Raw genomic sequence first — 17,261 nt, forward strand, 5'->3', positions numbered from 1 at the left:
GTGTGTGTGTGTGTGTGTGTGTGTGTGTGTGTGTGTGTGTGTGTAAAAACCCTTCTGCTGAGTGTGCCACCAGCCCTGCCTAACACAGCAATTTCATATGGTTTACCTGACATGTGATAGGTTTAAGCACTCCAAACTGCCCGTTGTATGGACAGATCAAACAGCTATAGAATACACCTCATTCCAGGTTATTGACACAGCACATCACCCTTCGGAGCAACCAAGATGTCACCCTACTTGTCTCTCCCTTTAGGGGTGGGCTTCCCAGGAAGTTCAGGTGCCCTGGTGCCCAGCCCATGTGTGCTGAGGTTTAGACCGATGGACTTGGCTCTGGGCAGTCTCTACACTGGCCCAATCTGGGATGCTTCCCATTCGATAACAACCCTGCTTCCTGGGCATGGAAAATCACTTTTGAGAGACAATATTTTTTTCCTTTTGGCAAAATTATAAATTAATCTGTTTATTCTTTTTAGACCCCAAAATATTCCAAGAGAATAGTTCTAGAAGCTGCATTGAAAGTCACAAACACACACACACACACACATATACATACACACAGTAAATGCATAGGAAAATAAAAAGTATCAGAGGATTTTGGATCTGGTAAGATACAGGATAGTGGGGCTGGAGAGATGGCTCGGCTGTTCTTCCAAATGACCCAGGTTTGATTCCCAGAACCCACGTGGCAGCTCATAGCTGCTTGCAGCTCACAGTCCAGGGAATCCGACACCTTCTGCCTTCCAGGCACCAGACACACATGTAGTGGTGCACAGACAGACAGACATGCAGGTAAATATACACACACATAAAATATTCTTTAAAAAGAAATAATAAAGACTATATAGACTAGTAATAAATTCCAAGGTTCTGATACCATTATGTGAAGGTTTCTCCTTATCCTGTTTCCTTGAACCTGTTTTAGACAAAAACCTCATGGGGAAGTTGAATGATTCGTTTCAGCCAGTCTGTTGCTTCCTGAAGGTTCTATTCATATAGAAAGCTGCCAGGCATTTAAAGAAATTCACTAAAACCAAGGCTGTGTTTCTTCGATGCGGCCATTGGTTTTAAGACCCGTATGTGTTGTCTACACAGCACACTAGCTCCTAGATGCTACCTGCTGCTCTGTGGTGTCCGTGGTCTGTGCATGTGGCAGATGTAGGCAGTGAGAAAGTAGCCTGAGGGTATTTATCTGTGGCTTGTTTTTATCACAGGGCTGAACGGGAGGTCAGGGTGCAGCTGGAAGCGGATAGAGCTGTATAGAAGGTTTGCCACACAGGCCGACCTTTGTAGTCTTCATAGCTGCTTGGCCCATCGTACCACAGGGCATGGAAAAGATGTGTCCCTTCCTTTACCTGAGCCATGTTCGTTAAGGCCAGACATTCCTTTCTGCCCAGTTCTCCAGCCCTGACCAGGAGGGAATGTGGTGGTAACCTACCTGTGTGCATCCTAGCTAGGTGCTCCTGGCCACTGCTTTCCTCCCTTCTCCCCTCCCCCCATGCCCCATGCTGCCCCCTTCATCTCTGTCATTCTTGCACACTGAGCCAGGCCACATGCTAAGGAAGCAGAGGACAAGGTGTGGGAGTGGGGGACAGAGATGTCCCCTGAAGAACAGTTTGTCAGTACTGAGTTCTTAGAACCTGGACACACTTGGCAGCAAGGACACTGAGGAGCTAGGGTGAGCTCAAAGCCACTTTTCGGTGCTGTGCCCACCCTCTTTGTAGTAGTTCCATTTGAAAGGTGCATTACTGTCTGTCCTAGAGCCTCACCCCCAAGCTGCAACTGCACAGAATTATTGCTGGCTGTCACTTTGGTTGAAAGAGTGAGCACCTTTTCCTTCCTATGACTCTTCTGTCACCAGGATTGGGGGCTCCACCCTAGCCTACCTCAACCTTAGCCCAGCTTCCCAAAGACAGGCATGTCTCAGATACCCTCATATGGGCCAACAATGGCTTCTACATTTTCCTTCCTGGCTGTAGCCAGAAGACTATGGTGCCAAATATAGGAACACTTAGGTACGATTTAATAGTGGGCTCTGGGGAAATCAGCATAGTTGTAGCCTTGGTCCTTGGTAGCGTTAAAGCTATTGTTCTAGCATGACTGTTTAGAGCATGGGTCCTTGGTAGCTTTAAAGCTAGTGTTCTAACATGACTGTTTAGAGCATGGGTTCGAAACCCAGCTTTGCTTCCTTACCTACTCTGTGGTCTTGAGCACATTACATTTAGAGCTCTTTGTACTTCACGAGTAGAGAGATACAAACACCAGCAAACAATCAGAACAGAAGGGACGAGCTGTTCTTGGGGGACAAATGATTTATGCCTGGCCAGTAAGCATCTTGGAAGGCCACCGAGGGCTTCCAGCTTACTGTCTTGCAGTGCATTAACTGTCAGCTAGTGCTTTACCAGAGGAGGGATTTCAGAGAGAATGGGAGTTCCCTGAAGCCTTCACATGCACCCCTGCAGCTTTGCAAACAAATTTGAGCTCCTCCTCTCTGGCAGCAGGGGGCTCACCTGCCTGGAAGCCTTTTGGAGCATCTGTCCCCACAGGTTTGAACAATACTGACACTCTGTCTCAACCCAGCGCCTCTCCAGCACACTGGTGCAAGCTGCCTCCTTCACAGGGCTGCCGGTGGGGGTCCCCAACCAGAGAAATGGAATGTGTAAGGCTTTTAAATACCACAAGCACGGACAGATTGTTGGCAGGCCCTTGCAGGCAATAAACCTGTCACAGATGTGTTAAGTCACTGGTCCTGTGGCCTTGTGTCCTGCCAGCAAAGATCGGAATGTTTGCTCCCTGCCCTTGCTAGGCATGCCGGCTTGACCAGAGACCTGTGCCCCCCAGAGCACAGGTCACACCACTTACACTACGGCTCCCAAAAGCACATTGCCCCAGTGCCCTGCTACGTGTACCCAGACACCTCACACAACAGGCCTTGGCTGCCTCTGGTCTGTTTGCTGGCTCCAGCAGAGCAGGCAAAGCCAAGCAGGGATCTTGGCTGTCTGGGGCATTGCCTTGGAATCCCATAGCTCCATGGGAAGCCCTACATCGCTGTATTCTCTCTCAGTAACCAACCCCCACTGTCTAATGGGAACCCTCACCCCAGCCAGTCCTCAAGAGAGAAGAAAATCTGCCTGCCAATATTTCTCCTTCTCCCTCTTGCTGCAGCAAAGGCTTCAGAAGTCTGCCCTGCCCCAGTTTCCCCTCTCCTTTTACACACACACACACACACACACACAGAATATGAATATGACAGACGGTGGCTGTGAGCATTAGAAACACGCTAGTGTGAAACCTTCTTTTGAACTGGTAGGAGTGGGAAGAGAGACCTGTGAAGTCCAGCTTGTAGTGAATAAATAAAACAGGACAGGGTGGGCTGAAGGTCAGTGCCCTTGCGGGGGATGCCCTGGGAGTCCTCTCCAAATCAGCTGTGGCTTCTACATTTTCATTCCTGGCTACAGCCAGGAGCCGATGGTGCCAAATACAGGAACACTACTCTGACATAGTTTAATCTAATAGTGGCTCCTCCAACCTGGAACATCAAGAGTCAGAACTTCATGTGTCAGCATCTTGGGCCTGCATCAGGAGAAAGTGACAGGTGGGGGGGGGCATGGTGACGTCCCAGGTTCAGACCTTGGTCACCATCTCCTCCTTGGTCTCCCATGTGCCACTGTGTAGTCAGGAGGTGTTACACAGGTATTTGTGTCTGTAGAATCTTCAATCTTCTGGCTCTACCATGCCTGTCTGGTCTTAACCAGCCCCAAATCTTCCTTTGCCCTCATGTCCTCCTCCACACACACTTCCTGGAATTTTTGCCTTAAGTTTAAGTCATTGATGCACTCCAATAACACATGTCCTGCCCCCCCCACCCCCTGCTCTCTGCCATCTTCCCTCCCATGCTACCTAGCCGTGAAGTTCTTTCATACAAAATGGCAAAAGACCTGGAGGCCAATACATACACACGTGGACACTGGGTAAGTCAGACATTTTGCCTCTGTGACAGGGCCCTAAGGAGGACCTCACAAGGGAGAGAATCTTATTCTGGCCACACATAAATCTGTATATTCTCATACAGGGTGCGCTCAGCCTGCTCCATGGCTCTGGGTCTTTGCTGACGCAGAACACCATGGCAGCAGGGACATGTGGCAGGGCAGGCTCAGTTACCTCATGAAGTGATAGAAAGAGGATGGACCAGATAAGGCATGCCTCTAGACATCTTCCTCCAACAAAGTCCACCTTCTATGTCTCCAGAGCCTCCTAGCAATGCTAGCAGATTATGTCTGCACTATGACTTGAGAGATGGCTGGCTCTGTCCTCACCCATCCTCCTATCCGGGATTGGGCACACCAGTTGGAGACTGACACACGTGAGCCTTCGGGTGTGTGTGTGTGTGTGTGGAGGGGAACATGCAAACTGTAAGATACACTCACCCCCATTCACCTGAGTTCCTTGCAGGCGGATAGCCTAGCATGCCCCTCAAGAACTCCACAGAGAATCTGGCGTGCGGTGTATACCTATAATCCCAGCACTGGAGAGTCTGAGGCAGGAGGATCATGATTTCGGTGTCAGTCTGGGCTTCATAATGACACACTGTCAAAAGTTAATAAATTGGTCTGGGAATATAGCTTAGTTGGTAGCATGTTTCCCCGGCATGCAGGCGGCCCTGGGTTCAATCCCCAGCACCACAGAAGCAGGTGTGGTGATCTGTAGCTATAATCTCAGCGCTTGGGATGAAAGGCAGAGGGATGAGAAGGTCAGGTTTACTCTCAGCATAGGTAGCTCTGGGCCAGCCTGGGACACACATGGCTTTATTTAAGAGGGAAGAGGGGAGGAACAGAGGGAGGGAGGGAGGGAGGGAGGGAGGGAGGGANNGNNNGNNNGGAAGGAAGGAAGGAAGGAAGGAAGGAAGGAAGGAAGGAAGATATAATAAAAATAGCATCTGCAAGCCAGGCATGGTGGCACGCGCCTTTAATCCCAGCACTCAGGAGGCAGAGGCAGGCGGATTTCTGAGTTCGAGGCCAGCCTGGTCTACAAAGTGAGTTCCAGGACAGCCAGGGCTACACAGAGAAACCCTGTCTCGAAAAACTAAAAAAAAAAAAAGCATCTGCAGAGGAGGAGCTAGGGTTGTGGCTCAGTGTAAAGCTTGTGTTTGACACATGTGAGACCCTGGCTTCTCTCCCCAGAACCGTCACAGGACAGACACAGTCCGTAGTGATGGCGCCCTCCTTGTAGAGCTGACATATGGTAGGGCCCCATCTCTTACTGCTTGTAAGCCACATTTGCATATTTCCCGTGACCCTCTTTCTTGGGGCTGCAGAGGAGGTGTGGTGTTGGTGGCGGCCTTTGCCTTCCCTCTCTTCCCTTTTTCTGCAGCATAGTCATGCCACAATTTCTACCATCTTGTCATTCCCTTCACTGTGGTGGCAGAGACCCCAGCCAGCACAGAGCCTGTGCTAGGGACAGTGGCACAGTTGGAAAAGGTTCATTTTTGTGGAAAGGCCCTAAACCAGGAAGCGTTCTTCATTCTTGTCATCACTTAACTAGTGTTCATACTACCTGGTCCTGTGTGTATTTGGTATTTAGACTCCCCTGCAAGTGTGACGGCCTCACAGAAGCACCCCTGGGTGGATCCTGGAGCTGCTGACATGGACAGGAGCTGTCTGGGGTTGGAGGGGTCTTTTGTGTTCTGCAGGAGTCAGTGTGTCAGGGACCAGGGTGTCGCCAGACCCTTCTGAAGCCATTGCCTCAGGGTTGAGAAGTACACCTCCCCACCACGCAGCCTCTTGTGGGCTGGTCAGCCAAGGGTCTCTTATTTAGATTTTATTTCTATTTGTGTGTGTGTGTGTGTGTGTGTGTGTATGCGCGCGCGCGCGCGCGCGCATGCCCTGTATATGTGGGTGGTGCCTGTAGAGACCAGAAGAAGATGTTGGATCCCCTGGAGCTCAAGTTACAGGTGATCTCAAGCCACCAAATGGGGATGCTTGGGACCAACTTAACTGCTGAGCTACCTCTCCAGCCCAAGGGAGGTTTGGTTTGGTTTGGTTTGGTTTGGTTTGGTTTGGTTTGGTTTGGTTTGGTTTGAGAAGACTCATTGCTTTGACTCAGAGGTACTGCAGTCAGCTCCTGGAAGCCTGAACTCCAAAACCAAGATTGTCCTCAAATAGACCTTACAGGAAGGGGTGGAAGAAAAGATGTTGGCCCCCCTGAGAACACAGGTGGTTTCTTTTATGGTCCTGTTTCCAGCGAGCATTTCTGGTAAAGAAAATAAACAAAGCTTTCTGGACTCTACTGTTCCAGCCATCAAATGAGATGTTAAGTAGCATGGTCAGTTGGGATAGCGTGGTCTCACATGAACCTCCAGGGGCCCAAGAACAGAACCATCTGGGCTTCAGTGGGCTCTGAGGTGCAGGTAGCCCTGCAAGCACAGAGTTCTGTCATAGTTGTCGTAGCTGTTGAGACATTTTGGATGATTGCCCACGTGGTCAGCCCTGAGCGGCCTTCAGCTGAGCAGCTGTGGAGATAGTACCTCATGTCGCATGCACTTGGACAGCTGTAGTTTCTGGTTCTTGTTCTTCTCCATCCTGGACATCTGAGCATCTCTTCTCTCTAGAGCTTCCCATCTGATGTAGCCTGAACCGGGTCTCCTGGTATTTATAGGTCAAACCCTGATGACCACAGGATGTGACTGAATTTGGAGATAGCATCTTCAAAGATGTATTTAAATGTTATCCTAGGGCCTTCAGCATGGATCCTACTCTGGGGTGTATGAAGCAGTATGACAGCTGTCCTTTTAAGAAGAAACCTCCCGTGAATGGACACCATGGGTTTGTGTGCAAAAGAGAGGCAAGGTTTTGTGGGACACATGAAGAAGAAGAACCCTGCCAACATCTTGACTTGATCTTGGACGGCAGCCCTCCCGGGCTGTGAGGAAGGAAACCTGTACTTTTAAAACCACCCAGTTTGTGATCAGTCCTGGCCACCGGGACTCACGAAAACCAAGGCAAAGACATAACAGCTAAGAATGTGGACGTAGGTCCGACTTCCTTTGTTATTTCTTAACTGGGCCTTTATCAAACTGTTTATCCTCTCTGTGCCTCTAATTCCTCACCTTCTCATTGTGGGGAATGGTAGCTAGTCCACGGGATTGTTGGCGAGGATGGGGTTGTTATCTACAAGAGTCTGCAGGGTCTGGTTCAGCAGTGCTGTTTACCACTGCCCACTCCTTTGGCTCCAAGCACCCAAGTCTGATTCTCCCGTGCGCCTACCATCTTCTTTGTCCACGAATCTTAGTGCATGAGACTGGAACAAAATACCCATGGGTAGCTAAGTTATAAATAATTTTTATTTGCTGGTAGTTCTGGATGCTGAGATGTCTGAGATGCAGGGGATACATATGGTATATCCTTCCCCATGCATCAACCTATTTCAGATGGATGGAAAAATGAAAGAACACACACAAAAGAACAGAGTGTCTGCCACTCATTCATATCTGTATCCCAGCCCTTAGATAACAGCGCTGCTCTATCCTTGAGTATAATCACCCCTAGTCGCCCCTGAAGTCCCACATCTCTGCAGGATAGTATGAGAACACTGAGGAACATGTCAATGACCACAAAGTTAGTCTACAGTTCCTCTTCTGCAAAATCTTCCCAGACCTCTCTGGTCAAAGCTACTGCCTCCTTCCTCCAGTCCCCATAGAAACATGTCACCCCGTGCTGCTGTAACAACACTTTCACTTGCCTTGCATACCTGAAGGATTTACTTACAGCCATTGCTAAGAAAGCCTTAAAAATCTTGGGGGATAGCTGGGCATGGTGGGAGCACTTGGGAGGCAGAGGCAGGCAAATTTCTGAGTTCGAGGCCAGCCTGGTCTACAGAGTGAGTTACAGGACAGCCAGGACTACACAGAGAAACCCTGTCTCAAAAAACCAAAAAAAAAAAAAAAAAAAAAAAAAATCTTGGGGGATAGGACTCACCAGAAGTGAGTGCTCATAAAGCTAGGGAAACGTGTGGAGACACAAATGCAGCCAAGAACGAAGGAAAAATCCAGACTATAAAGAGTAGTGGTACCTGTGCCAGTAGTCCACCATCCGAAATCCAGAATGGCGTGCTGCTCACTGTGTGCATTGTCACGGCAAAGTAGACTATTTCTGGAGGAATTCCATTTCCACACTGCTCCATGGCAAGCCAGGTAGACCAGATGGCCCTTCTTGGAAGATGATGATATTAATTAAAAACTATGACTGCTTTTAAGTTTCTTGGGTTTGCAACTGAGTGAGGAGGTTGGATGCACACTCCCAGACAGACCCAGCTACATGCCTCCCAATGAGTCCCTTACACAGGCCAGAGTGAGATAGATACCCAGGCTCAGCCGCATCTTTGATGCCTTTAGTGGCATCTCCAGCCTCCCACCACAGGCTTCTCACTAGCTCCTGCTTTCTTATCAAAACCAAACCCTGAGAAGTTCTAACTCTCGTGCCCTGGCAACTGATGACATCTCACAGCTGTGCTCTTCCAGGGGCATCTGTGAGTCAACAAGGGTAGAGAAGCCAGTCCAAGATGCCAGGGTCTCCAGAAGACAAGGTCCCAGCTGTCTCGTCCATCGCTGCCTTCGGTTCCAAGCACAGATGATGCCTTCCAGGAAGAGTCTACACCATCCTGGATGGGAGGCAGGGAGGTTTCACGGCGCAGCTGTGGTACAGAGATAAAGCCAGAGAACATGGCATGAACTGCATCGTCTTAGAGGACAGGCCACCACACATGCCACTCTGCCTGTGATGTCGAGTGGCTCCTTATAGAATCAGGATCCTAGGAGGATCAAGCCCAGCCTGATTGGGGCAGGAAAGGTGTAGCTCACGTGGCAAGAGAGACTAAGGTCCTGGAGAACCCCTGCTTTCCAGGTCCACTCTAACAACCTCTGCAGTACAGACAGGAACTCCAGGCATCCAGTCAACATCTACTCAGTCACTTAGCAAAGGGATTCGGGCTGAATGTCCCTAGAAGCATTGTGCTGTTGCTCCCTTGAGATGAAAACCTTCATCCAGGCCTCCATACCACAGCTCTCCTGCCTTCCTCATTGGGTCTGTGTTTGTTCTGGCATTGCTGCCCCACCCCCCTAACATGGCCTGTTCTATGCCCCGTGTCTCCCACGAGTGTCTGTGTTCACCTAGCTGCTTCTACAGCACTGTTGGCTGGCCCACTCTTTGTGTGTGTGAGTGTGCAGGTGTGACTGTGAGTGTGTACGTTTGTGACGCTCAGAAGTCAACCTCGGGAGCTATCCGGTGTCATTCCTGAGACCGTGTTTCTCAGAGACATCGGGGCTTGCCAAAGGCTAAGCCAGGCTGGCTGGCCAGCAAGCCCCGTAAATCTGCCAATTTGTGCCCACCCCCAAGTGCTGGGATTGTAAGCATGACACCATGCTAGCTTTTTAGTGTATGTTCTAAGGAGTGAGTTCAGCTTCACCAAGGGAACCCTTCCCAGCCTCGCCCTGCCCCCACTCTTCAATGCCACATGTTCATAGGCTTTAATCTGCTTTTCCTGAGGGTTCTCCCCTGAACTTGTGGGTTTCCCTTAAGAAAAGAACAGCCTCTGCTCACTTCTGTGTCCCTTCGTTGCTTGTGTCCCTTCGTCGCTTGTGTCCCTTCGACTTCCTAGAAACTTAATAGTCATTAACCAACTTAGTGTAGCCCTTGGCTTCTTCATAACAGGAACCGGGAGGGTTTATGTATTTCCCTCAGCGTTTAGCGGCTGTGGGAGCTAATTCAGGTTTCAAGTCTGGTTGAAGAGAGGAGGGTCTTCCTTTTTTTGTGTGTATGTGCTAAGTACTTCTGAATTCTTTGAAATTCTACAATATCTGTAGGCTCTTGTATTGTTTGTAATAGAGGGGATTCCGGTTCTGCTGGTCATGTATGTTCTGCTGATCATGTATGTTCTTCTGGTCATGTATGTTCTGCTGGTCATGTGTGTGCATGACGGTTTAGGGGGATTCGATGACCTTTTAGGGCTGAGATATTTTCCAAGTCTGGTCCTTCCAAAAGAAAATTACAGCCCTGTCCCTTCTCTTAAGTATATTTAAGGAGACTATATAAACTTGGGAGTCTATATAGGAATTTCCTGTGGCTTTAATGTGGGGGGGTTGCTTTTTAACTTCTTGGAGTCCTTGCAATATTATTTCAGCTGTGGGCCAATTTTAGTTTTGAGACACCCTCCATCCCTGCTCGTGGCCATAGACAATCATTCACTACACTTTGTCCTTCATCTTTCCCTGAACCAAGCTTCCTGCATCCTGATACCCAAGGGAGAGAACACAACCTTTACACCCCCTAAAGAAACTTTTAAATCGAATGGTTTTTCCAGTTCCCCTGCTTTGAATAATGGAAGATTTTTAAACCTCTTGTTTTTTCTAAATACTTTTTTATTTCAAACAAAGGATATTTGGGGAGGTTATAATACTTTTTTTTAAGTCTTTCATGGTTCTCTGGGTCTGGAAATCACCTTCATGGTATCCCAGGGTCAGTTTAGAGACTTAAAAAAAAAAAAATCTAAAGCCAATGTGGTCACTGTGTGACGTGGAGACAAACCTCACAAAATCTTTGCCTTTAACTGGGTTCTGGGTCTAGAGGCCAGCATGGAAGGCTGGCTTGAGTTAGACTCGCATAGGTTAGGATTCTGGAGGTAACAGCTCACACCTGCCAGCATCCCTGGGGTCTCAGTTCTCCCTGGGTACTGTAGATCCAAAGGCTGCTCTGTCTAGGGCAAGATGTACCACAGCCCTCAAGTGCATCCAGAGCTGGCCCTGAGCCGTGGTCCTGCACCTCCTGCTGCTCTCCAGAACCTGTACCCAGAGGAGCCTCCAGAATCCCAGAGGCAGGCATCTCTCCCAACAGGACCTCATTTCAGTTTCTCAGTCATTCTTGTGTCTTCTGGTCATGACTCCCTTGTAGAAAGCAGTTGGCGTTTCTCAGCGGGGACTCTTGGCAGGTGGTGAGGGTTCTCTGTCCTGTGTATTTTAGTCCATTAGGCCTGGGCCAGCCTGACAATTCCAGCCTTTGCTTTCTTGTTAGAACAGGAATACACTCAGCCTTGGTGGTGGGATGCAGTAACTTCCTAATGTACTACGAGGGTGGTATTAACTTGGAGAGGGGCAGTACCACCTTAACCTGGGCAAACAGTACAACCATCAGCCTTAGGGGGCAATACCACTGTGAGCCTGTGGGGGGACAGTACCACCGTGAGCCTGTGGGGGGACAGTACCACCGTGAGCCTGTGGGGGGACAATACCACCATGAGCCGTGGGGGTGGGCGTGCAAATACCACCTGCAATCTAGGGGTTGGGGGTGGGAACAGTACCACCTTCAGACTGGGGGGACACAGTACTACCTTCAGCCTTGGGGGTGGGAACAGTAGAACCTTCAGCCCATCTGTGGGGAGCAGCACCACCTTCAGCTTGGGATGCAGTACCACCTTCAACCTGGGGTGGGGCGCAGCACCACCTTCAGCTTGGGATGCAGTACCACCTTCAGCCTGAAGGGCCAGCACTACCTGGGGAGCGGAGGGAAATAGCAGTGTCACCTTCAGTTTCAGCCTAGGAGGCAGCAGGGTGTTCAGCAGGGGAACCTTTCACTAGAGGAGACAGCACCTCCAGTGTCAAACCATTACATCTCCAAGGTCTGCCTTGCATCCTGCATCTCCAGCTCGCAGTGCAGCACACAGCAGAGTCATGGTGATGATCACAAAAATCACCAAAGGAAGAAATGAGGCAGCACACAGGCCTTATTTTTTCGTTTGGATGATTGGTGTGTTGTTATTGTTGTGGTGACTCTCTACATGGCTCTGGCTGTCCTGGAATTCGCTATGTAAACCAAGTTGGCCTCAAACTGAGAGATCCACCCGCCTCTGCCTCCCAAGAGCTGGGGTTAAAGGTGTGGGCCACCACTCTCGGCTTGCAAACAGGCTTCTGATGCCAACAAAATTGTAGGCAAAATGTGTGTGGGTATGTTGAATGATACACAGGGCTTTTTATAGCTGGGTATAAGAGCCCACAGGGCCCAACAGCTGCCCCAAGGGAACCATGATGTAAAGGGACATTTGTGAGACTTGCTGGCCCACTGTTGATGTTGATGCTGCAGACACTTCATTATGGTGCTGAGCACTATGCAAGAATTCTCCTATCCCTGCCGGCAGGAGAGAACTGGAAGCAGCGGGGACTGTGTTCATGAGGGACCCAGCCACAAATGCAGGGGCCACATTAGCCGTTGAACGAGAAATGGCCCGAGTCCCAGGTTCTTGGATTCACCTTAGGACAATGGATTAAAATAGGGCAGGGACTGAATATGCCTTCCACAGCTCAAGTGTCTCCTAGGCGACTTCCTCAAGAAGAAAGGTTAAAGGATAAAGAAGTGGAGTGAGTGGGAGGAGGCTAGACATCCCAGAACCCTGCGCTCTCCCGGCTGCTGGGGGATTTTGGGTCTGGCTTCCTTCTGGGGGGCATTGCTAAGACAGATGTTTGAGCAGGCAGCCATCGCAGGCTGAGCCATCTAGGCTGAGCAGGAGGCCCCAATTTAGAGACAAGTGCAGGCTATGGAGTCTAACGCACCCTGCAGCTTTGAGGTCAGGCTGGGTGGTGGATGGAAAGGCACGGAGAGCGTTACTATAACGATAGCTTATTCCCGCTGGTTTCCTGGCACCCTCTTGGCTACCCCGGACTGTTCCATCCCAACAAGAGAAAAACCGCGTCGAGCAGAAGGGGGAGGGAACAAAACCTACGACGGTAACTCTAAGAAGTCTGGAAGCTGAGAACAGTTCACCAAGGTCCCTGATATCACTATTCCCTAGCCGGATAATTCTCGTTAGGTAGCTGTATGTAAGACTCTCTCAGTCTGGAACCCAGACAACCCCCGTGTGGGAGGGGGGAATCTCTGAGGAGCCCTTGGCAGGCCCCAGGAGCTTTCTCACTGAAGCATCACTGGAGGGCGTGTTAAATCGCAGTGCCCTGGGCCCCTCTCCCAGAGAGGCTACTTGGCAAAGTCCTGGTCATTAGTTTACAGACCCGGAGCTTTTGCAGGTGCTGCTAGGGGGCGACTGCAGTCGGTCGGGGCTGGGGGGGACAGGGAGGGTGGGAGGAAGAGGTCACAGAGTTCTGTTGCGCCCCCTTGTGGCAAGTGGCAGGAAGGCGCCCACCACCCCCACCTCTCAGCGTATGTATTTTACAAATTCAAGTTCTGTAATTAAATAAAGACCATAAAAAGAAGCATATGTGGGGGACCACTTTCATGTAAAAAAAAGGGGGGGGGGACCACCCCTGCTCATGAACTGTTGCTGAGAGTCTGTGCATCTGAGGCAGGGGGCTGCGCTGATAAGCCGCAAAGGTCCTGTGTAAACAGAACTCCAAGTAAGAAGCTAAGTGAACAGAGAGCTGGCCTAGCTCAGGGCAGCTAAGGGCCTTCCCTTCCAGCAGCCGCGGCCTCTACAAAGGCCTTGTGGGAGCTGCCCGCGGCTGGCAGGGCTTTCCTATCTGCCTGAGGGAGGCCTACTGCTCAGCCTCTGCGGGTACCCCACAGCGTCCTCTCCTGGAGAGTCTTCCCACTCATGTCTGGATGCTGCCTGGTCCTCATATCCACCAAGAGCCTCGGCACGGATACTGTAGACTCTAAAGCTGGACTCGGGATAACCACTGACCTGAAAGAAGTCTGCTATGGACGGTAGGGTCTCGAGAACATTTACGGTCTCTGGACTCTCTTGGACTCTCTCTTACCACTGTGGACAGGAGGACCAGGGGCGAGCTGGCCTCTCTGAGCCCTGGTTTCCTTATCTGTATCATGAAGATGATTCTGGAACTTTTGAGAACCACTCAAGGCAGCGGTCAGTGGTCAGCTCCCTCCACAGTGCCTGGCGTGGAAGCGCTGGTGGGTGTTAGCGGATCATTTAACCCTTTCCGTGCTTCTGACGGAGCATGTGTGTGCTACCTGGATTTGTGACCACAAACTTTACGGTGTCACACAGGGAGGATTTATCCCCTTACAGTTCCAGAGTGGAAAGTCTGAAGTCGGTGTGTGGGCAGAACGGTCCCCCTTCTGTGTGCTCTGTGCTGCTTTTCCGCTTCTAGAGTCGACAGTGATATATGGGGTCTCTGCGTGGGGCTGTGCCACTCCAATCTCTAAAACTCAACCCGCAACCCCAAGCTGATGAGGCCATGGTGCCTGCCACCTCCACAGTCACAAGGACCTCGGGAGTCTTCGCTGTGGAGCTGTAACCTTCCCAAGTCTCGGACTAAAAGTTCTCTTACATGGTTGTGTCTTGCAGGGTGCTCAGACCTACATCTCTTAGATATGTTGACCCCGACTGAGAGGAAGCGGCAAGGCTACATCCATGAACTCATTGTCACAGAAGAGAACTATGTGAACGACCTGCAGCTGGTCACGGAGGTACCGCCAGCCCTGGGAGATTGGGGTTGGCCCTTCGGGGATGGGAAGAGGCCCTGCAGAGGGAGCCATGCCCTGTCTCTGAGCCTTGGGCAATCTCTGGTGGATGGGGAATATCTCAATAGGAAATAGCACAGGGGGTTTTACCCCCAGAGGAGATGGTCACCCCACAGGGCCACCGTGTGAGACAGAGAGGCAGTTCTTACTGGAGCCAAGACCAAGAGCTCACACGTCCCAAGCTAATGACTAACAGAGGGTTATGATTTGGGACTCTTGCGTTTTAGCTCGGCCACCAACTGATTGGTGTCATCTAGCTAGTCACATGACACCCCAGACCCTTAGCGTTGGCTCTTGAGTATAACAGCAAGCCGCAAGTCTCTTGAGTTACTTCTTGTGACCCATAAGCTCTTGAAAAATCCACCGTTAGGGCTGGATGTGAAGACATGTTCCCCCGGGGCTCCGTCTGGCTGCTGGCCTGGGATAGACTGCCCTTGTGGGGAGCCTGTGAAGATCTAACCCTCTGAAAGGATGAAACGGATTGTGATTCCTGCTAAGGGAGGTAACCTCTTACCCACACGCAGTGAGAGTGACCATGTCAGGAGGTAGGTGTACAGAGCTAGACCTGAGGGTCACCCCCATGAATGCCATGTAATTCTGATGTCACCTACACATCTAGGAGGGAGAGTGATTGGCTCTTTGGTGTTATGGGAGTTTCAGGCTAAAATTGCTAGTCCATAAGGGTTTTCCAATTGTGTTGTCTCAAGACCTCTGCCTGCTACTAAATGTTTGGTCAGTGTGTGAGGTCTGAGTGTCACCTGCTTCCATGTGGCAGCCTGGACAGACATTGCCCAGTTCACCATCAGATTGGCAGCTCATGCAGAACAAGGCTCCCAGGGATCAGCTACAAACAGGCCATGTTCCTGTGCCCAAAGAATTTCAGAGGAGCCTCTGCCCCAGGTGCCAAGGACCGCCTTATGGGCAAGGGACTAGCCCCATGGAGTCCCACTGAGGTCTGTGATTAGCTTTGAGTTATCTGCTCAGCCACCCAGAGCTTGGGAAGAGCGTGTTTATTTAAGAGAGCCCAGGGAGAGGGAAGCATTGGCCTCTCAGGACCCACCTGCTTCAAGCTCAGTGCTAGCTTTGTGGTTGTCTCCCTCAGACCCAAGGCTTGCCGGGGTGTAAAGAAGGTGTCACACATCTCCATAGGCTTTCTCAAGCTCTCCTGTCCTCTTGGGCCCCTTGCTCAGAGTGGGTGGGTGAGGTAGTCCCACTTGTATACTTTATGATCTACTAGTGTCTGTCCTAGCTTCTTGTCGGTGGAGCCGAGCTTCCTCCTCAGAGATTCTCCTAGGCTCCCCTTGTCAAGCACTAGTCCCTCCAGGAGAAGGTGCTGTCTCCAGTTCTCTCCCTTGTGCTAAACAAACCCGAGTGTGCACGTAGGGGTGTGTGTGTGTGTGTGTGTGTGTGTGTGTGTGTGTGTGTGTGTGGTATGCTGAGCTAACTGTCTGCTTTCTGAATGGCTTCATTTTCTACACCTGTAGATCTTTCAGAAACCCCTGACGGAGTCTGAGCTGCTGACAGAAAAAGAGGTTGCTATGATTTTTGTTAACTGGAAGGAGCTGATTATGTGTAATATCAAACTGCTGAAGTAAGCTTTTCCCCTCTAACCACAGATGCTGCCCCTCTGTGGCATGTGTGCCAGCACCTCTGTGTGGTCTCTCTGTGTTCCTCATGCATGCCACCCCATGTGTCTTTCTTTCCCTGCCCCACCCCCACCCGCTATCCATCACCATCCTCCTCCTGGGCTCTCGTTCCTTCCGGAGATACGCTGTGGGTTTCTCACAGCGGGGAGTGAACTGTGCATGGACACAGGTTCCTGTCCTGACTGTGGTTCCAGAATTCCCTGAGCTGGGACAATTCTGGCTCCATCCTTGGGGGTGGGCAGTTCCAGCCCCACGGTCTAGCCTTGGACCTGGATTCCCAGCAGTGGCTGTCTGTCTCTTGAGAGTGTGAGAGTGTGTGATGGCTCTCCACTAACGTGAGCAGATTATCTCCGGAGTGTCCTTACCTGTTTAGTCTGCAGAGGGTCTGCAGGGCCAGAACTAAGGGACCCAGGCTAGACCTTACCTCTTGGAACCTCAGTTTCCCCAAGTATACCCCTAGAGGATTGAATTGGACTACAAATGGACTGCAAAGATCTCCTCAGTTTATTAAAAAACAAAGCAATCAGAACACCAATTCTGTCACAAGGCCCTAAGTGTGATGTCACTAGAAAGCAGGCTAAGATCTGGCCCCCGAGGCATAGTGCACAGCGGCTGGGGCTTGTCCCGGGCATAGAGCAAGGACCGAGCATTCTGGTCAGGATTCAGATGCTCCCATTCGCCCCAGAGCTCTGGGAAGCTGCCACATCTAACCAGGTCCCTGTATACTTGTAAAGCAGCTTCGGGTCCCTCAGGTCCCTCGGTCTGTAGCAGGCACAGGCGAGGGCGTGGAGCCAGGAGAGGTGAGCAGGAAGCAGCAGGCACACGCTCTCCCTCTGGGCCAGGCTCACGCTCTGGAAGCTGTCTGTGCTTCTGTGGGGTACCAGACTCTTGGACTCTCATCTCACTGTTATTGTCTAGCTGGGTTTTTTTTTGGGGGGGTGGCTTTATAGCCAGTCCCTGGGCCTCTGTGTCCTCATCTGTAAAATGGCAGTCTTGTTATTCTTTTCTGTGACTATAACAAAAAACCCTGAGGCTAACCTCTCCATCAATAAAGAAAAAGTGTATCTTTAGCCCTCAGGCCTGTAGGTGAAAGCCTCATGACAACCAACAGAGAGGCGGGACTAAGGTCATTTGGCAAGCCAGG

General features: G+C 50.7%; 1 protein-coding gene across 4 annotated transcripts in view; it reads left to right on the top strand.

The window, feature by feature from the left end:
* The window catches only part of Itsn1 (intersectin 1), a 184,505-nt gene that overhangs the window by 142,211 nt on the left and 25,033 nt on the right, over window positions 1-17,261 (top strand). For all 4 annotated transcript variants that reach the window (XM_029544799.1, XM_021209493.2, XM_029544801.1 and 1 more), the window contains 2 exons: window positions 14,296-14,417; window positions 15,956-16,062. In XM_029544799.1, the coding sequence (XP_029400659.1) occupies window positions 14,296-14,417; window positions 15,956-16,062 (229 nt within the window). The remainder of the gene's footprint in view (window positions 1-14,295; window positions 14,418-15,955; window positions 16,063-17,261) is intronic.

The sequence above is a fragment of the Mus pahari genome, chromosome 12 (assembly GCF_900095145.1).
Source record: "Mus pahari chromosome 12, PAHARI_EIJ_v1.1, whole genome shotgun sequence".
Lineage (NCBI taxonomy): Eukaryota > Metazoa > Chordata > Mammalia > Rodentia > Muridae > Mus > Mus pahari.